Raw genomic sequence first — 21747 nt, 5'->3', positions numbered from 1 at the left:
TGGAGTATGAAGGGGACGTGTTTGATGATTAAGTCATCTCTCTATTTGACTTTCCTTAAGAGGACACATTTCCATTTCTTTGCCATTTGACTACTCCGTCTTACCCCGTCACAAGTCTTGATCCCGTCTCACCTGCGCACAATATTACTAAAGTAATAATAATACTAATAATATATATAAATACGACTAATTATTAAATATAACTAATACGACTAATTATTATAAATTATTAATTAAATGAGCTATTTACTTGTTTAAGCACACAAAATCGAGTAGGAATAAGGTAATAGGACGGGGCTAGATCGTCCTAAATTAGGACGATATCAAATCTCCCTACACTTAAACCTTACTCGTCCTCGAGTAAACTCATTTAAACTAAATCGTGACCCATAATATAAAGGACTAGCTAAACTAATAATATCCGATAAAAGGCAATTAACGGGCCTTCTCCGTCCCGTCAACTCACATTGAAATACAATGAGGTATGCATTCCGATGCAAGGCAAGTGGGGGCTTGCGGAAAATTGGTCACATCTTGACATGAAGCACATAACAAATAACAAGATGCATCAACAAAAGGAATATCCACTTCCTCATCAAGTGGCAGAGTCGACTAAAAGAAAACAAATTTAAGAGCATATACTCCGTCAAAAATACTAGTTCAACAAATCACTAAGGCTAAGAGAATGACACTAAATCACCTCCAAATGGTGTTAAACTAGAATACTTTCGTCCTCAATTTCCAAATACTTTCGTCAAGGGCGATCGAATGACGTGGAATGATGATTCCCATGATGCTAGTAGCATATGACATGACAAGTCTCGAGTTCTCTACAAAAGTAAAGGTCATGGATCGTCTCAAGCTCGACAAAGTGGCTTGACAAAAAGTTTTTTTTTTTTTTTTGACCTCACTTGACTTTCACATTTCAAAATTATAGATGGGGTTTGTCCCTTCCGTGCTAATGTCCTTTGCTTTCACCAATCGCTTATTAGGCAACCGGTTAACCTCTAGACAATAGCGTTTCGGGGTGATAGTCACTCTGTCTTCGGGCGGTTTAATTCACAACCGTGTGGGGGCCCAATTCAATGGATCCCTCTCCAAAGCACATCTAAGTGGTACGCCTCCATCAATACAATTAAAATTCTCTATTCTCTACATTTCAACATTTCAAAACATTTGAGGTTTCCTTGACAATAAAACGTTTCCACATAACAAAATCTTTGAAATGTGAGCACTTCAAACTTATTGATAGAAAGTATTTTTGGGTTGCCATACTGCAAAGTCAATCAAGATCACCTAGACAAGTTAACCAAGTGCATATCGCATCACGGGGTTGGATATGTGACTCACATGCAAACCCTTGACTAGGCTTTGGTTCGTGGGTCGAAAGACACTAGTATGACACAATCTAGGGTGTTTAACATCCATTCTAGTAGGCGAAGTCTTAAGTTGAAAAAGTATTTGTAATGGCCTAATTGCTCTTTCAAAGTTCCCAATTAGGCACTTTTCAAAACATTTCATCTTAATGCAACTATATGCCATGGATGCAATTAGTATATACATGTTATAATGCAAGTGCAACTATCAAGCTATATGTTAAGTAAACTAATGCAATCTAATCCTAGCAACACATAGGCACATATCCACCAAGTCTCAAAATTTGGAACATCCTCCTCAACATACAAAGCTCAACCTCCTCAATTATAAATAAGAGAAAAGAGAGGGAGAAAGGAGATATGAACGATTATACCAAGCGTCTTCTAACTCCTTAGCATATGCCTCCGATATTCCAAATGTACCTATGCATTTTATTACACAAACAACGATATATACAAGACATGTTAGGGGAGTTTCCTCCCCACACTTATTCGTTTACATAAGGGAATGCAAATAAATGAAAGCATGTTTTTGTAATTTTTGAAAATTTTCAATTTTTTGGATATTAAGGAATAAATCTCCTCCCCACACTTAAAATGTATATTGTCCTCAATGAACCAAGTGTAAGAAGGGGGACTAAATTCAAAAACATTTTTTGGATTTTCAAATATTCCCAAAGAAATAAAAATAAATATATGCATAAAATTTTGGGTTGCCTCCCAAGAAGCGCGGTTTTAAGGAAACCGCTAAACCTACAATCAAACACAACAAGCAAGTGAGTCATTTAAAAATCCCGTCAAAGATCTCATTAACTTGTCAAATGTACTAGACCAATCTTCAAGAAAGTGGTAATATGCAATGAAAAGCAACAAGCATGACAAATAGCATGTATAAGAGGCAAGATGAATCATAAGTAATTTGTAAGAAAATATGGGCATATCAAATGCGTGATACTCACCCCAAGTCTTATAATTTCGTTCCAAAGGTATAAGAGTAAGAGCAAGACTCTTCAAGCCATGCACAACATCACAATCTTCATTCGCATCTCCTCTAGGAGTGATGATTTTGTCCCCATTTTCAAATGTCTCCAATAAACAATCATCACGGGACAAATCAACCTCTTTGAGGAGATCATCATAATTACACTCAACAGTCATAAACTCAAGTAAAGGGGTAAGAGAAATAAGGTCTAAATGATCGGTGGATGATATAAAGGACTCAACCTCAACACAAAAACAAATCTCAAATTTCTCAAGAAGAGGCTCATCAAGTGGATGCACCTCATAATCTCTCACTTGATCTTCTTCACTAGCCTCATCAACAATGTCAAAGCCAAGTCCATCTTCACTCCTAACAAACTCCATCTTTAAAGAGACACCCTCCCATTCTATCAAGTTTCCAACATCAAAATCATCACGAAGTAGGGTGTGTGTTCCAATCTCCTCAAGCACATGATCCTCATCCCAATCAAGATTGTTAAAAGTCAAGCTTATAAACTTTTCATCATAAGGCTCATCAAAAATCTCAAATTCCTCACAAAAGCTCTCAAGCTTTTCATTTCCCAAAGGGATTTCTACCCTTTCATCTTCCTCACAATCTTTACCATCATTTTCCCTTTTCAACTCAGGAATCACTCTCTCAAAGTACTCTCTTCCCAAGACCGCATGATCAACCTCAAATGATACACACTCCAATTTATTTAAATATAATGGCTCCACAACTTCCTTTCCAAGTAAGCAATATGGTTCAATCAATCCATAATCACACGCAAACAACATAACCTTTATTTCACACTCATTACTGGATAGTATGGAATTCACATGGTGTGGTATATGGTGGTTTGTAGAATGTGCAACTTGACTTGGGAAAAGGTGGGACGCAAAATTAGAAGGTGGAGAGTAAGGTGGTATACAAGAGGGATCGAAGACATGCAAGTTACCAACACCACTCATTAAACAATCATTCAAGGGGGTTTGAGAGCATAAGAAGAGCAAGTGTCAAGACTATCTCCAAAACCACCACCTGATACATAATTAGATGAAGAAACATGCATAGAATCATTTGAGTAAAGGGGAGCATGGTATGATTGAACATTAACCATATCATCATCATCCATCATGTTCACATACATGGGAGGTGGGGAATAAACATATGAAGGGCAAACTTGAGAAGTATGTCCTACTCCACCACTTGAGTCACAAGAGGATAAAAAGTCATACATGCCACACATATTCATTGGGAGAAGGTAAGCATGTTGAGATTGATTTTTATGCACATTATCAAGAAGCAAAGAGTCCACCTTCTTAGTCAAGTCATCAGGCAATGAATGAATATCCGAGTTGACTTTAGCTTGGCTCTCTTCTTCAATCAAATCATAAGCTTCTTTAGCATTCAAGTCATCAAATTTTCTTCCGTGGCCACTCTCTATTATATCAAATCCCTCTCCCACTCTCACTAAAACCCTCAAAATCACCTTGTTGAAAGGTAAGAATGTCATGTCGGATTTAACTAAATCATTCCAAGAAGAGAAGGTATTGGAAGGGTGGGAGTACAACCATTTTCTAGCTCCATCCTTGAGGCAAAATGGAAAAAGAAGAAGCTCAAATCAAATCAAAAGTCCTAAGATGTTCTTTAGCATTCAAGTCATCAAATTTTCTTCTCCAATGTTAATGAGGATAATAAAGTATGATCAAATCTCATTATTATTATGGAAGCAAAATTTTAAAACAAGGTCTAATAACAACCAACGAAGTGGTTAGAACAAATAACATATTTTTTTTGGGATTCTATTTTTTGATGGGGACAAGCACTCAAAAACCCTTTAAACCTCTCCCATGACTCACTAAAACCCTCAAAATCACCTTGTTGAAAGGTAAGAATGTCATGTCTAAATTTGAAGGTTTTAGAAGGTGGGAAGTATTTGTAGAAAAAGGATTTAACTAAATCATTCCAAGAAGAGAAGGTATTGGAAGGGTGGGAGTACAACCATTTTCTAGCTCCATCCTTGAGGCAAAATGGAAAAAGAAGAAGCTTTATGATTTCATTGGGCACTCCCTCCCTTCTCACAAGACCACACAAATACTCAAAAGTCCTAAGATGTCCAAGAACATCCTCATTCTCAAGTCCATGAAAGGCATCCCGACCAAGTGACATCATAAACTCCGGATCACCATGGCCTTTAAAAACTCCAATGTTAATGAGGATAATAAAGTATAGGATCGGGTCTATTGTAGCCACCCATGGTCATTATTTGAGACATTATTGAATGCAAAATTCTAAATGCAAGTAACTAATAACAACCAACGAAAGATGCAAGTAATGAACAAATAACATATTTTTTTTGTTTTTTCAAATATTCAATTTTTTTTAATTTTTTGTTTTAATGAAAAAGCAATAAAGTGACTAGTCCCGAGACTTAGACTAAGACTTATATCTAACTATGCACCATCGTAATAAGCAATCGGTTCCTCATTTTGAAAATTCAACATCCACTACTTGGTTCGAGGATGTTTCTCCTTCGGTATGCAAACAATATTTGTAAACTCAATACCAAACTAATGAATGTAGTAGGGTAAGGAAAAACCAGTCGATCCCTCTCCGAAGAACCAATGGTGTGTTAGAAATGGTTTATAGGTCTCGGTCTTCGTTTTAGTCTAGTCGGTCAATAAGATTGAAGTGATTTCTATGCTAAAAGTCTATGCTAAGAACATGAAGTAAATGAACAAGTAAGTAAACAAACAAGGTAAACACAATGAAGAAGAAAGACTTTGAGGGTGTCGGGATACTTAAGAAATGGTCACCCAAGTAGGAGAAATGGATTCGAGTCTCCTCAATGTCAGAGGGCACATCGGAAGGGTGAAGTCTTTGCTGGTGTGTCTCTATCTCTCGATGTTATGAGAGATGTTTCACCTTCCCACAATCACATCCTTTTTCATGGGTCAAGTCTAGTTGAACTCTCACCCTAAATAACCCCAACCCACCAAGAAACTGGATGAGAGAGAAAAGCAAAGGTCCAACTAATCCTTCTCCCAGCCCGACTCTCTAACCCTCCTAAGCATGATGCAAGTCAAATCAAACACAAGGAGAGTCAAACTCTCGCTCAAGCGATCCCACACATGTTCAAAGCACAAGATAAGAGGCAAACATCCAACCACCGAAAAAGCGTATGTAAACAAATAAAACTATGAATATGGGTATTTTGTCTAGGCAAAATGCTTATTAAGAACACTCTACTAACTAGTCTTAAACTCTCAATTTGTTCATCCGGAGCTCTTTCAAATAATAGCTAATAAGGAGAATGATGCTGAGATTAGGGGTTAAGAGGATTGGCGCTAAGTTGATTGATGTCGAGATTTTAACATTGTGGTGATGCGCTTTTAATCAATGTTTACTTGATTGGTTCATTTTTGGTTGTGAGCACACTTGGACGAATAAACAAGATGCTCGATTAGATAGTGGGACCCTTCCTGGAGATGCATGGGATTAATGAGAGCATCTCTCGACCATTCTCCTTTATTGGTTACTATTTTGGATCCACATAGTTCAAAGTGGGGGACATCCTAGCTATAGTGAGGTGGTTAAAGATGCTTGTTGACGGAGGATGTTCGCGGATGTTTGCCAAACTTAAGAATGTTAGGCAAGATGATCGATTATACCGAGATTTCCATGAGGTTTCGAAGCTCAAAAGCTTTAGAAAATTGTCAGCTTCAGCTTCAACTTAATCCTCTTGACTCAACTCTCTTTGCTCAAAAGTTGATGATGACGAAATCTGTGGTGGTTTGACCCCACTAGCTACTATTTCTCAAATGATGGAGGAAGGAATATGGGTGAATGATGTTGGTGTTATTGGGTCGAGAGTGATGAAATGAAGATGGATAATCTATACATGGGACATGTTTGATGATTAAGTCATCTCTCTATTTGACTTTCCTTTAGGACACATTTCCATTTCTTTACCATTTGACTATCTAAGCAAGCTAACACCACTTTGCTTGCTCTTATTCCAAAGAAAAGTGTTGTGGACACTTTGTGATGGATTACAGCCTCTGGACAGTACATAGAGCCTATAGCATGTTGCCTGTGTTTTATAAGACTATTAGTAAAATCCTTGATCCCCCTATTCTCACCTGCGCACAATATTACTAAAATAATAATAATACTAATAATATATATAAATTGACATTAATTATTAAATATAACTAATTTCAAACTAATTATTATAAAGCAATGGTGATCATCGATTAGGAATAAGGTAATAGGAGGTTTTGTCTCGGCTTTTAAGATCATTCATCTAAATTATTTGATTTTTGCAGACGATATTAGCTTCTTTGCGTAAAAAATTTCATAGAAAAGAGATTGATGCTAATATTGAAAACAAAGTTGAATATTATATGATAAATGTTGTTATCTAAAATTGTAAATAAAGAACTACATTATTATACAAAAGGCTCCTACAAGAGCTACATAATTATACAATAATTAATTATACAAAAGGTTCACTAAAGAAGTACATAATTATACATAATAACTACTAAAAGGCTAAGAAAAAATGGAACAAATGCATTCTTGGGTTTCAACTTCAAAACCTTTGGACTATGGCACCCATGAAGCCCTAAGTACCTCAAAGTCGGAATGATTTATTGGCAATTCTTGGAGGGGTTCCCGACATTGGCTAAAAGTGTGGCAAACTTAGCCTATATGTCGAGCTCAAAAGGGAAATCAAGAAAAGAGAAATTTTTATGAGTTAATAGCAAGTCTGTTGCAATGACATTTGCTCTGTTTCGTGCCTCATATGGCATAGCCAAAGCACGCAACAACTCTTTAACTTGGCCCATTGCAATATCATTAAGATTGTTAAGATTGGGTATCCGATTTCGATTTTTTGCTTAGTGATTATGGAGGATTAATTTGGCTGACTTATCCATCATCATAAAACATTTGCATCATTTATAAACTATTCTTGGACTCCTACGAATATTCCTTACACCAATTGAATCATTTATGCGCATGCGCGTAAAAATTTCTAGAAAAGAATTGATGCTAATATTGAAAACAAAGAATGCCAAATGTCAAAATGAATAAAGAACTACATTATGGACAAGAAAGAGTTGAGACCAATTTCTATAAACGATGGCCATGTTTGCCTTATCTTCGTAAAAATCAAGGCGTGTGAAGATTTCATTCATTAGATATTGATTATTGAAAACAACATATTGTGCTTGATAGCGTCTCTCATTGACTTTGACTTCATTAAGATTGTTAAGATTGGGTATCTTTTTTGCTTAGGGGGGCAAATGAAAAAAACCTATTTATAAACTATTCTTGGACTCCTACGAATATTCCTTAATTTCATTTATGACTTGTCACATAATTTTCAACAAATTGTGTTTTATCTTCGTAAAAATCAAGGCGTGTATAATATTCATAACCCACCCTTTTGATGTGACTCATTTAATTTGCGATTACATAATTTTCAACAAATTGTGTTTTATCTTCTCGTTATAATATTCATTTTTATCTTCTGTTATAATATTCATAACCCACCCCTTTGATGTGACTCATATTGGAGCACATTTAGTCCCCGAATTTACCTCGTTCCTATGCTTTATAGTGCATAATTGGGTCATTTACTACCTTTAGTTTCCCATTTTGCATATTCTTTGAGGTTTTGTCCCCCTGGTAGGAAAGGAGAGCTAACCTTGCATTTACATGGCGAAATAGAGCTATATTGATCGCATCTAATGACCAAGCATCGAGGAGAAGATGATACTAGAGGCCTATGTAGATAATAAAGTGAATTGGGCAATGACGAAAGGATCCTTGCATCCTCAACAAGATCCCCGCAGATTGTGGAGGGGCAAAAAGAAGAAATGCTCTATGTCCCAGGATCCGAGCGGATCACAGAAGATCCGAGCGTCTTCCTTCACCACTATCCGAGCGTCCCGCAGCCAAGACGCCCGTCTTGCAGCCAAACAATCTGAGCGTCTCCTCCATGATCCGCTCGGATCACGAGACAGAACCACCTGTACCAAGACTCCAGACGCGCGGGACGAGCATATCTTTACAGGACTAGCAAAACGGAAATGCTCATTTCCTTGAGAGAGTGGCATTTCCTCAACTTTTCTTAAGGGCCTTAATAGTCATTTAAGCCCTTAGTAACCCTAATTTTTGTACTTAATCTTTAGTATAAATACTTCTTTGTACTACCTAGATTAGAATGCTTGGTTTATGCCTCTTAATACTTTATTAATTAGATCTTAATCATCTCAAATGAGTTGTAACACAAATTATCAATATTAATCACATCTTAATTTCTTATTAATTTCTCTATTGTTCATCATTTATTTTGGCTAATTAGAAGATTATTGGGTTATTATTGGGAGATTGAGAACCTTCCATCAATCATCAAATACTTCTATTATTCTTTGCATTATTATTTTAGAATCTCCATAGGTATACTTCTCTTAATCCTTATTTTAATTATTGTTAATCTTTCTTACTTATTCATCATGTTTTGCCTTGTTGATATGATTGACAACCTTGTTAACAAGATAAAATAGATAATAAGTGAGTAGTCTTCTAGCTAGGGTTAATGGGTGATTAGGGGAAATCAACATGGGGAATGATTCATGCTTAATCTAATATGTTTTCATAATTTATTTGTTTGCTTGTTGTGATTTCAACTTATGCACATGTTATGTTCGATGAAATGCGAGCCTATGAATCCTTGCATTTTTTGATTCATCACCTATCTTTTCAATGAGGCTTGTAAGCATATAAACCAACTCGAGCCTCATTAGACCATGCATAATGTTGAATAGGAAGAATTAAGTCGACTTGTAGGTGTTGTACAATCTTGACCGATTCGGCTCCGGGACCCAAACCTTCCTAGGGATTGTAAGCTTATACACCAAATCAATCTCATCACAACACTAATTGCTTGCTTATAACTTGAGAATATGTTTGTATGATCAATTCCCATGATTCCCCTATGAACCCATGACACCCTAGTGCTTTTAATCAATTGTTTACATCTCCATCTTTTTACCTTGCTTTGTTTTTAGTGTTTATTTAGTCTTTAGTTGATATCGTACCTCAAACCCTGAATTGTGACACCCTAAGACACGACCATTTACAATTGAAAATTCTACATCAATACCCGTCCCTTGGGATCCGACCTTTACTTGCCTTTTTGCTAAGAGTAGTTTGTAGAGTTATAAATATTGTTTTGGTTGATAGGTTTTGACGACGAGTTCGAACCACACCACCCTTGCACCAATTTTCCATAGATGTTTTATGTAGACATAATTGACACTTAGATGGAATGGACCTACATTTTATCAAGTTTGTAAAAGACGATTAGTTAGAGACAATAAAACTCAAAATATCTAAGAGAAAATTATAATTTTAGATGTCAATGGGTGATTTAGTGAAACTTAGAGTGAAATGGTCAAGGACAATATAAGAAGAGAAGACAATATAAGAAGAGAAGACAAACAGTGCCACACAAAACCAAATACGCAGGAAACCGAAAGCAAAGAACAACTAAAAGCTAGCAAGCGCATTTGAAGTATATACATCAACTATAAAATGCTAGGCGGAATAATGCAAGTGCATTCGAAGTATAAACAGAAGAAATGGAACAACGCAGATGAGGTGTAACTGCTATAGCTATTGAACACTCAAGCAACACATTTTAAAAGACAGAATAATGAAACTAGTACATTGTTGATGTCTGAGAACCAATATTGAAATCGAGGTAGTAATAGGTAAGCAAGGGGAAAGACCTGACAAAAAAGCGGAGAAATTGTCTGCAATTGATTTTATGCCTTCCTACTGTGCTTGATTATGCTCAATAAACAATTAAAACCCGCATAAAAACAAATTAATAAGTAATGAAACTAGTTGAGCTTGAATTTAACGAATTAAATAAGTCAACTGAACATTAGTATGAAGAAAACGGAATGAAAACTGAGTGATAATGGCAAGACGATATGAATCAGAGAAGATGGAATGACAAACAAGGTAGGGAAAAAAATCAGAGAAGATGAATCAGGTGAACGTATATGTAATTGGCCAGACAAATGACCGCCAAGCATCACAAAGTAAACTCTAAAGTTCACAAAAGTAGAAAGACAAAACCAGAAGGACAAAATTGAATCATGCAGTACAAGGATAGAATTATCTATGAAATAACAAACAAGGTAGAAAAAAATAGCAGAAAACTGATTTAAATTGAACAAGTTAAGTACATTAACCTAAAAGAAAACTCATTTAATTTGGACACAAAATCAGAAGGATAAGATTGAATCATCGCTTGCTTTATAATACCTCCCTTCATAATAGCAGTAGCCTCACCAAGTAATAACAAAACAAGGTAAAAGGTGCAGGTCAAGTTTAGCAGTAGCATATTCTGGTTTCACATCTTTACCTCCTAGATTCACAAAATAAGATCTAGGTTTAACAAAAGCAGGTAAACAAAATCTTAACAAACAGATGACAAACATTAAGTCCAAGTTTGAAGATAGTATAACAATAAGCTACAAAAATTAACTGAATTTAAGTGATGATATAAGGTTTTCACTAAATCGTAACAGATTAACAAGGAAAAATTGAAATCCGGGTAGTAAATAGGTAAGAAAGGGGGAAAACCGTACGAAGAAGCAGGAAAATTGCTTTTCAATTTTTTTTAGGCGTTCCGACGGTGCTTGATTATGCTCAATAAACGATTAAAACCTGAAAAAAAAAATAATAATAAGTAATTTAAGCACAGTGATAATGGCGAAGAGGATATGAATCGGGAAGAAACTGTAGAATACGGATGAATTGAAATGAAACTTATTCAATCGAAAATACCTGATTTAAAGAGGATAATAGCGGATGAGAAGCTCACTAGAAATGGCGATCGGAAGCTCTACGTTAATGCCGAGTGACGAGCTGAAGCTGAGCTGAAGACGAGTTGAAGAGAGAGAGAGAGAGAAGAAGGACGAAGTAAATGACCATGTGTTTTGAGATCATATAGGGACAAGTGTCATAATCTAATGAGACTATAATAGTTAGATCCAATGGTTTAGAGAGGGTTCAGCCGCCTCACCCTAAGAAGGGTGCCTCACATGATTCAATATATATATATATATATATATAGAGGCGGGATCTCGTGAGTTGGGATCTTACGGTAAGTTGTGAGTTTGGAAAATCTCAGTCACTAGATCAAAAGAAATCAAGGGCTGAGATTAAATGACAAATTAGGAAAAAAAAAGGAAAATTCAAAAAATACAAAAGCAGCTCAAACAAGAAACAGAAACTTCCATTGATACGATATTTCTTTCTTTCTCTACATCTCTCTTCAAAATCAAAAACTAAAAAACACAAAGAGAATCGCAGGCAGTGAAATCTTCTGATTAAAAACCTAATACGATTACCGAAATCAATCTGCAAACGAATTACAGGTAACGTATTTTCGAAATTAATGACGAATTCCTTGATTTTTATTGTATTGAATCGTTGATTCACATGCATGTTTTCTGATTAAAACATATTAATGTAAAATTTGTTGATTTTAATTGAATTGAATATTTGATTTTACTGTTTTCAGGTATAAAAGATGGACAACGATATTAATAACAATTATAGCGAAGAAATCAACTCCACAGTAAATATGGAAACAGGTAATAACGATTCATATATGTTTCTTACCTGTTGTTTATAATACTGTTATTGATTCTTATCTGTTTATCAGCAGTTGTTTATAATATTGTTATTTATTTTTATCTGTTTCTCAGCTGTTATTCTGATATTATTGTATTGTCTGGCTTGTATTAGAGTAGAAAAAGAGTACTGTTATTCTGATATTAATGTACAATTATTGTAACAGTACAGTAACATGATTATATTATTGTACTGTTATTGTGATAATATTGGAATATTATTGTGATATTATTGTGCAGTAGCATGAAAATATATGGCTTATAAAAGAGAAGCATAAAAAATTCAGTATTATCTGTATTATAATAGAGTAGAATCAGAGTACTGTTATTCTGATATTATTGTACTATTATTGTAAAAGTAGAGAAACATGATGCTATTATTGTACTGTTATTCTGATATTATGGTACTATTGTTGTGATATTATTGTGCAAAGAGCATGAAAATATACTACCGATAAGAGAGTAGCATAAGAAAAACACATTTAGTATTATTGTAATGTTATTGATTGTCGTATGTTTCCCAAATTTCTTTGTTATCATACTGTTATTGTCACATTACTGCAATGTTGATCTCTCCCCCATGCTACTGTTATTGTGATGTTATTGTCATTTTGTTGTCCTCTGACTGTACTCATTATAATAATTTACTATCGCAAATGTTTCTACTGTCTCTATTGTTGGGGAAAATGCAATCGTAACTATTGGGGATTCTTCTAATAACAATATATTCACCAGCCCAACTTGTTTAGACGAAGAAAACGATGAGTTTGTTCCAACTCTTCATTACAGCACTACACCCTGGAGTACTCAGCAGTGGGTAAGAACTGTTGAGAGTGATTTTACGCCTAAACGTGGCATGTTCTTTCTTACCTTGGAGGATGCAATACGTTTATAACATATATGCATTGGCTTGCGGATTTGATGTGAGAAGGTACACAAATGCTAAATATAAGGGGGCGTCAACGTAAAATCACTAGTCTGAAACAAATAGGAGTATAGGGACATGAAAAGAAAACTGCGACTTGAAGCAAAAAACCAGGAAGCTGGTAATTCGAGTACAACAGAGAACAAAGAGCGAAGAATTAGACAACCAAAGAAGAGCTTCTGACAAGGTGTGGCTGCAAGGCACACTTGAGGTTGAGAACCTGTGAAAAAACAGACGACAGAACCGATGGATATATTGTGGACGTCTTTATAGACATCTACAATCACTCTCTTTACTCTGTCAAAAATAGAGAGTTCCAGAAGCTCTCAAGGGACGTCCATGATTACATTAAGAGGACCATTATTGATCATACCAAGTTAAACATAGGTCCCACATTGAGCTTCCGAATTCTAAAGGAATACTCAAATGGTTATCAGAATATCGATGCCTCGTTGCTAGACTTCAAAAACTTCAAACAAAATATCAAGTGTTACGTTGGGGATAAGGATGCTAAAATGTTCATTGGGCATTTCAAAATGCTGGCTGAAACAAAGGGGTTCTATTTTTCTTACGACGAGGATGAAAACAAATGCTTGACGAAGGTTATTTGGGCTGATAAGGAAGGGATAAACAACTACAAGTTATATGGAGACACAATCTCGTTTGACCCTACTTATGGGACAAACAAATATTTCATGATGTTTACTCCTTTCACGGGAGTAGACCACAACAAGAAAACAATCACTTTTGCCGCTGGATTACTTGAATTCGAGAGTCAAGAATCATTCGAATGGATTTTTACGAAATTTCTGGAAGCAATGGGGCAGCAGCAACCTCAGTGTATAATAATAGACCAATGCCCTGGAATTAAAAAGGCATGCCCAAACATTTTCAAGAATTTGGTGCATAAGTACTGCATGTGGCATATTATGCAGAAAGTGCTTGACAAGGTGGGAAGGGCAATCTGCAATGACACGGATTTTATGACAGACATAAATGCTGTTGTTTGGGATGTCGACTTAGAACCAGAAGAATTTGAACAAAACTGGCAAACCGTTATTGAAGCACATGGTATGCAAAACAACCGCTGGTTGAAGTACGTATTCTCAATCAGACAAAAGTGGATACCGGCTTACTTTCGTGATCTTCCTCTAGGTTGTTTGCTGAGGACAACCCAGAGATCTGAAAGTTCAAACAGCTATTTTAAACGGTTTGAAAGCCACTTTGGAACCCTTGTTGAGTTCTGGATGAGGTACAAGTCTGCAATAGAACAACAAAGGCATTCACAAAGACGGATGGACACTGCCAACGAGCATAGTATGCTCGAGAAAGTAGGATCGATGAAGGTAGAGATGCATGCGTCACTTGTGTACACACATCCTATCTTTATAGACTTTCATCAGGAAGTCAAACATGCGATATGCAGCATGGGGTTCGGGGGTTTGACAACAGTAGGGATAGTCGAGTACCATGATGTTCGTGACGGACTAAAGCACAGAAACTTCCGAGTGGAATTTAACCTCCAAATTAGAGAGAGCAAATGTGCATGTAAGCTGTTTGAGAGGTGTGGCATTGTCTGTCGACATATACTGTGGGTGTGGAATGGTAGGCAGGTATACAAGATACCTGAGCCTTACGTCCTTGCTCGATGGACAAAGAAATCCTACAGACCAATTGTCCAAGATAAAAATGGAAAGGTCATGGAAGACATTGACGAAGCTGACATCAAGAAAGCTGGGATGTCAAAGGTTTGGTCTGAGATTTATACAACTATCGGGGTGATGGACACTTATGCTACGGTTAAACAAATGAAGCTACTGCAGAAAACCCTGAAATATTTCAGGGAGAACATCACAGGACCAATTGAACCGAAAACTAAAAGCCAGGAAATCGAGGATCTTCTTGGCATCACAGCTTCAAATGATATGGACTTTCGACCGCCAAACAAGGCCAAGAATAAGGGAAGTGGAAAAAGATTGAGGTCGTCGAAAGAAAAGGCCAAGAGAAAGACAGAAAGGAGGAAGCGAAGATGCGGTAACTGCAAGAAGTGGGTAAACCACAACAGTAGAACTTGTAATCTACCTTTTGCTGAAAGTCCCCCTTCCGATGACGATGATGAAGAAGAATCAGAAACTGAAGAGGTATGAATCTGAACTATTATTCTATTATTATTCTAATGTTATCCTGTTATTCTGCTGTTATTCTGCTATTATTCCTGTGTTACTCTGTTATTCTACTGCTGTTATGTTATTCTGCTATTAATGTGCTGTTATTTTGCTCTAATTGTTACGTTGCCTCAATGACAAATACGAAGTAAAAATTGCAGGAATATGAATCAGATGCATGAACTGAGAAAGACACAAGAGACGCAAAAGACAAGGGCTATAATGAAGACCTCGCCTAAACGTCAAAGACTTTTACTATTTGTCATTGTTTGAATTACATTTTATCCTAAAATGTTACTAGATAATAAATTGACAACTACATTATATGAGAATTATTACTAGTTACTTAAAATATTTTTTTTAATCTTATCTGACTGTCTTCCACAAACCAACCATAAATTAAATTGCATTTAACACTACAATAATAGTTGAATAACAGATTAGTATTATTTATTAAAGGCAGTTACACTTTTCAGTTTTCACAACTGTTACCTAATCTAATCTAATTAGAAAAAAACTGTTTGTATCCCACAACCACCTATAAATACTTCTATTGGGAAAAAAAAAACACAGACTGAAAAAGTTCATTCCAAGAAACCTCTTTATCTCCTTTGCAAAAGGTAATTTCTTATCTTTCTATTTTTTATTTTTCTTTGGTTACACTATATTGGATACTGCAGAAAGGTAATTTTCTTTCTTCTGCTTTGCTTTGCTTTTGGTTGAAATATTTTGAACATCTTTTTACAATGCAAAAAGTTTCATACTTCCATTGCTGCAGAATGAGTGACGTAACTGACGATAACCGAAGGTCTCCAACAAGGGAGGAATCCATGAAGCGAAACAGAAAATAGAGTCGCTTTTGATAGAGTTGATCGATACAAGAACAAATGTAGAGGCAGCAGAAAACCGTGGAGAGGCCTTAATAACAGAGCTCGAAAACGTTAGAGCACAATTGAAGGTTGCTGAACTTTACAATGAACGTATGTTTAGACAGTTGAAGGAAAAGAAAAATAAGAACTACACAGAAGCCGACATGGACAATCAATTCATCGCTGGTGTGAATGCTTTGCAGAAATCTTACGCTGAAGTCTATCCTTCAATCTCTGACAACTGGACACCGGTTTTGAAAGCCATGGAACTTATGGACGGATACAAAAACCCTTTTAAGGATGAGTCAGTGGAAGTTGAGAGCACTGTCCAAGGACCTGCGCGCAGGCGTCAGAGAACAGAATAAAGATGTAAAAATCTATCCATGATGGTCCAGGGTTCCTGCTTTAAAATATATGTTTAAAATATTTGTTGCTTCAAAAATAATGTTTTTAATATCATAGAACGTTGATGTTTATTGTGTAACTACTATGTTTAAGTACTATTTACTGAATAACATTGGAATAACGGTGTGCAATAACAAAAGAATAACTGCTCATTATGCGGAATAATATTGCAATAACAGCAGAGTAATGATAGAATAACAGTGGACTAAAAGCAGTCTAAAACGACTGCATTTACACTTAACTAAATTTACACTTGAATAAAAATGAATAGTTTTAACAAAATAATGCTGAACTAACAGTGGAATAATGCTGGGCTAACAGTGGAATAACAGCAGAATTAACTACTTACTATCCGGAATAAATACTGCAATAACAGCAGAATAAACTACTTACTATCCGGAATAATGGTGCAATAACAGCAGAATAACGGTGCAATAACAATAGAATCACAGTTAAGAAAAAACCACCATTGACAGTTGAATAGAAATGCATAGTGTTTATAGAAAGCAAAGGTAATAGGAAAGCTTAATTAAACTAGAATAACAGTGGAATAAGTGTAGACTAATAGTGCAATAATAGCAGAATAACTGCTAATTATGCGGAATAATACTGCAATAACACCAGAATAATGGTAGAATAACAGTGGACTAAAAACAGTCTAAACCACTAGATTTACAGGTAGCTAAATTTACACTTGAATAAAAATGAATAGTTTTAACAAAATAATGCTGGACTAACAGTGGAATAAGAGCAAAATAAACTAGTCCTTATGTGGAATAATATTGCAATAACAGCAGAATAAACTACTTATTATGCGGAATAATAGTACAATAACAGCAGAATAACTGTGGAATAACAACAGAATCACAGTTGAGAAAAACCGACATTTACAGTTGAATAGAAATGGATAGTGTTTGTAGAAACCAAAGGTAATAGGAAAGCTTAATTAAACTAGAATAATAGTGGAATAAGTGTAGACTAATAGTGCAATAACAACAGAATAAGTGCTGATAATGCAGAATAATACCGCAATAACAGTACACTAATAAGGGAATTAGAATAAAAATGGATAGTGTTTGAAAAAAGTAAAAGTAATATGAAACCTCAATTAAATTAGAATAACACTAGAATAACAGTAGACTAATAGGAGAATAACAGCACAATAAACTACTTATTATATAGAATAATAGTGCAATAACAACACACTAATGGTTTAACAAACAGTTTACACTAACTAGTAAAGCACAACACCAGCTTCACAAAAGTACAGCTGAAAATTAACTTAAGAAAAACGATAATACTACTTCAGTACGAGATGCCAAAATACATATCAAATACTTCATCTGACTGTAATGGATACACAACAGTCAGCGGTACAACATTCACTACGGTGGCTGATTCTTCACTTGTAGCAGATGATTTGGGTTTCAAGTCTTTCAACTTATTCTTAGCTGACGCCAATCCCAAGGTCTTAGGCCTCTGATTCTCACAAGACTCCACCTTATCAAGGACTAACTGCCTATAGACATTGATATCAGCCAAAATCAGAGAAGCCGATATTTCTACGCAATAACTTCGACGAGCTAGCTTGCTGTGAAGATTGGACTCAAATACGCTACCACCATACTCAGCCATTATATACTACAAGAAACAGCCAGACTCGGTATCCAGCGGTTCCTTCTTTCTCCATTTAAATGGGACATCCACGACTTCAAAGTCGTGACAATCTTTAGACCTCATAATATTGTGAGACTCCAAAAACACATGCATATGGTTTGCCACAATCTCTGCCAGTCTTCTGTAGTCGGATAAATTTCTGTAGTTGATGCAGAAACAAGAGTAGTGATCATTGTATAGAATATGCACAAACACGAGATCAGAGTTGAGTCGACATCTTCCCTTGCAAGACTGTAAATATATATTCTAAAATTGCAACAACCTTTTACCCGAACCGTCAACAGGGCTTGAGGAATCAAAGTTTTCTAACAATGAATAAAGAACATCCTCCTAGAAAGAAAGCATAAACAACAAAAAATAGTGCAGAAGTGTTAAAAAATATATCACTACTTATGACTAAATAAGTAGGTAATAATGCAAAATAGCAAAAGAAAAACCAAATATCATATGACGAAGTCCGAAGAACATTGAGCTTGGTTCTGAACGTTCCTCAAACTCCAACGAATTCAAAAGAGTCGACCAAACATCGACTACTCTTGGTGACATCATAACAGTTACATATACTATGGAAACAATATCCCCCCTGTCCAAAAACATGCCGACGTCCTCGTTGTACACCACTAACATCTCACTGCATTCACAAAAATAACATATAATAAGAACAGTGGAATTAGAGTGGTATAACAGTAGAATAACAGATCAATAACAGCAGAATAATAACGAAATTAACAGTCGAACTTACAGTGGACTAACAACGGAATAATAGTGGTATAATAGTAGAATAACAGTTCAATAACAGCAGGATAACAAGGGAATTAACAGTGGAATTACTGATACTAGTTTGGCACTAGTACTTTGACAAAATAACAGCATAATACCAGGAGATTAACATACAATAACAGTGGAAAACAAAAAGACTAACTGAACAGGAACACCACAATCAAAGAAATGAAAATCGACACATACTCTTCTTCCAAGCGAGCATCTTCACGAAGAACAAAGTCCACCACTTGCTTCCGCACCTTCAGCATCTTAGAGAACTATTTTTTGTTTTTCCGAAACAAATCCGACACCGCAACAAAACTACTGTCCTCTGGCCCGCAATTCATAGAGCAACCCAGCCCATCGTCTGACCTACCCCTTTTACGGCTACCCAAAGCCGACTTTGGACTCATAGTGCTATCGACAACCATGCTTCCCACTTGACGGCTGACAGTAGGGGTGTTTGTAGCGAATTGATTGTTATCCGTGACAGTAGAAGAAACGACGGGCTCGACAACAGGCTGCGTGGTCTTAACCTTTTTACCAACAGTTTTCACTCTGCCAGCACCAGGACGTTTCTTAGCGCTTTGAGAAACCCTCGCTTCTGTGTCCTCAATACGGCGTTTCTCTTCAAGCACAGTCAGGGTTTCCTTTCTCGTCTTGTTCACCTCCTCCAAAGTTTTCAACACATCAAGCTTGGACTCGTTAATCTCAAACAACACCAACAAGGCAGTGATGTCAGCACGGTACAGGGCTCTTTAATCACGATTTACCCAAGTCACAATAAAAAACACTTCCACGGTAAAAGAGCATGTGCAACATCGTATATACACCGCAGTCCAAATTTTCAATCTCAGCGGTTTGCCAGGTGAAAGGGACATTGACAATTTTATAATCTTTAACCTCCCCGCCTCGGGCAACTCCATTTTTGACCAGAAAATAAGACATTAAGCTCAGCTTCAAATAAGCAAGGAAAAGAAAACAGAATTAGTAACAATACTTAAACAAACAAGGCAAACACCAAGAGAAAATTAGACACAATAAATGATTTACATCAATTTGACAATACAGCAAACGTACACACAGTTGTTGATCATCAGCAAACAACGCCTCTTGAAATACATTATCAATATATTCAACCCTATTGGCATTAAAGTTGATGCACAAACAACTAAAGTGCTCATACAAAAGCATTGGGATGAAAATCTGGGAAAATATTTGGCCAAAAAAATTGTTAATAATTATGTGGTTAAAAAAGCAGAAAAACAGCAGAAAAACAGGAGAATAACAGTAGAATAATAGTACAATAATATTAGAATACACACAAGTATAGAAACATACCATATCAGAATTAAGATCACAATCTCTTTTGTTGATCTTTACAAACTCAGTAAATGACAAGATGACTTCCTCACACAAATCACTTCTGGAAGCCTTCTCAAGTTTCGACGGCATACAAATTCGGCCCAATGGATTCTAAAGCAAAGTGGAGAAAAGAGTTGAAACGTGATTCAAAATGAAAAATAAAGTAAAAGATACAATAAGATGGAATAACTAACCGTTGCACCAATCCCAAAGAAAAATCGACTTGGACTTCATCTTATACAAGTATCATTAAGAAAGAGGGACCACCAGTCCATAACACCAAGCATTATCATTGTGTTTGGAATCATGGATTCCATATCCTCTCGATTCAGGTAACTTTGAAGACCCCAAATCACAAGATTCTCACTTCAAAAAGGAAAAAAAAGAGAAAAATAAGAGTCAATTAAATATATTTTTGAAGAACAGGAAGCAGAATAATATTTAAAACAGAAAGCGGAATATTTTTTAAAATAAAAAAGAGGTCTTACGTTTGCGAAATATTATGATTATTCAAGAAACAGTAGTCTGCAACCTCTTTCCTCTTGGATAACATTGGCTTGAAAACATGTCCCATTGTTATCATTGATTTTGACAGCACAACTAGCTGAGGATCCACATTACCACAAACATAGGTGCATCCGAAATTCTCAGGCACAATGAACAACATTAGCTCCTCATGTGCAGCAGAGTGCAGAAAATAACTTGTACTGATTTTAGGAGCATTCAAACCATCAAGGCCATTGTCCTCTAGGACACCCTCACCAATAACAGTATCATCCTCCAACACAACCTCAGCATCATGTTTATTAGAATTATCTATCGCAGACACTGCCCCAAGCAACAAGTCTGCATGACAAGACATCACCACTTTAGCTACTTCCTCTTCTGCAGTCACAAATGCTTCACTGCCAATTTGAGTGGACTGTTGAGTGTCATTAGGCATTGGAATGCCAGCAGCAGTATCCGTCAACTCTGTCTCAAGCAAACAAGCATCAGTCTTTGGAATTTGAGTTGCTTGAACATCTACCGGTGTACACTCAACAATATTAGGCACGTCCTATGGCGGATTATCAACAAGATAGTCTTCAACTTGAATGTTAACGTCCTCCACATCATTGTTAACATCCTCCACGTCATTGTTAACGTCCCCCACATCAACTACTTTCTCACCAACACCATGTGGCTCACCATAACGAAACTGAATGTCAGCACAGATATCCGTCGTAATAGCATCTAAACCGAGGGGTGACAATTGTGGAGTCCCCACCCTTGCACTTTGTTGAATGACGGGACTTTCTTCAACACCCTCCTTTTCAACTCTAGTCGGCTGCACATCCGAAAGCCCGACACACTCCTCATAAAATTGAGAAAACAGATTAAATGATGGAGGTTCAATAATGACATCTTCATATCTAGCTTTTTTTGAAACTGGTTCTTCAGGAACAGTTGCTCGCGATAAATTTGCCGCTTGCACAACCAATACATGCTTAACCCAT

General features: G+C 36.2%; 1 protein-coding gene and 1 non-coding gene across 2 annotated transcripts; both read left to right on the top strand.

The window, feature by feature from the left end:
• The first annotated feature begins 4165 nt into the window (after nt 1-4165).
• LOC141639566 (small nucleolar RNA R71) lies at nt 4166-4272 on the top strand. Its single transcript, XR_012542576.1, has one exon. It is a non-coding gene; the product is annotated as a small nucleolar RNA R71 (small nucleolar RNA).
• An 8814-nt stretch (nt 4273-13086) lies between these two features.
• Nucleotides 13087-16407, top strand: LOC141639565 (uncharacterized). The gene is made up of 4 exons (XM_074448655.1): nt 13087-13129; nt 13243-13610; nt 13944-15059; nt 15982-16407. The coding sequence occupies exons 1-4, from the start codon at nt 13087-13089 to the stop codon at nt 16405-16407; spliced, it is 1953 nt and encodes a 650-aa protein (XP_074304756.1).
• The last annotated feature ends 5340 nt before the right edge of the window (nt 16408-21747 follow it).

Source organism: Silene latifolia, unplaced genomic scaffold (assembly GCF_048544455.1).
Source record: "Silene latifolia isolate original U9 population unplaced genomic scaffold, ASM4854445v1 scaffold_446, whole genome shotgun sequence".
In the NCBI taxonomy this organism is placed as follows: Eukaryota; Viridiplantae; Streptophyta; class Magnoliopsida; order Caryophyllales; family Caryophyllaceae; genus Silene; species Silene latifolia.
The sequence above is the reverse complement of the archived record's forward strand: the minus strand, read 5'-3'. Positions and strand labels throughout refer to the sequence as shown.

What these genes read in the sequence shown, in the direction of transcription:
- LOC141639565 (XM_074448655.1), top strand. Translation starts at nt 13,087, where the DNA reads ATGAAAAGAAAACTGCGACTTGAAGCAAAAAACCAGGAAGCTG. An exon ending in AGCAAAAAACCAGGAAGCTG is followed by an intron (nt 13,130 to 13,242) that starts GTAATTCGAGTA and finishes GTGAAAAAACAG; the next exon opens with ACGACAGAACCGATGGATAT. An exon ending in AAAACAAATGCTTGACGAAG is followed by an intron (nt 13,611 to 13,943) that starts GTTATTTGGGCT and finishes CATATTATGCAG; the next exon opens with AAAGTGCTTGACAAGGTGGG.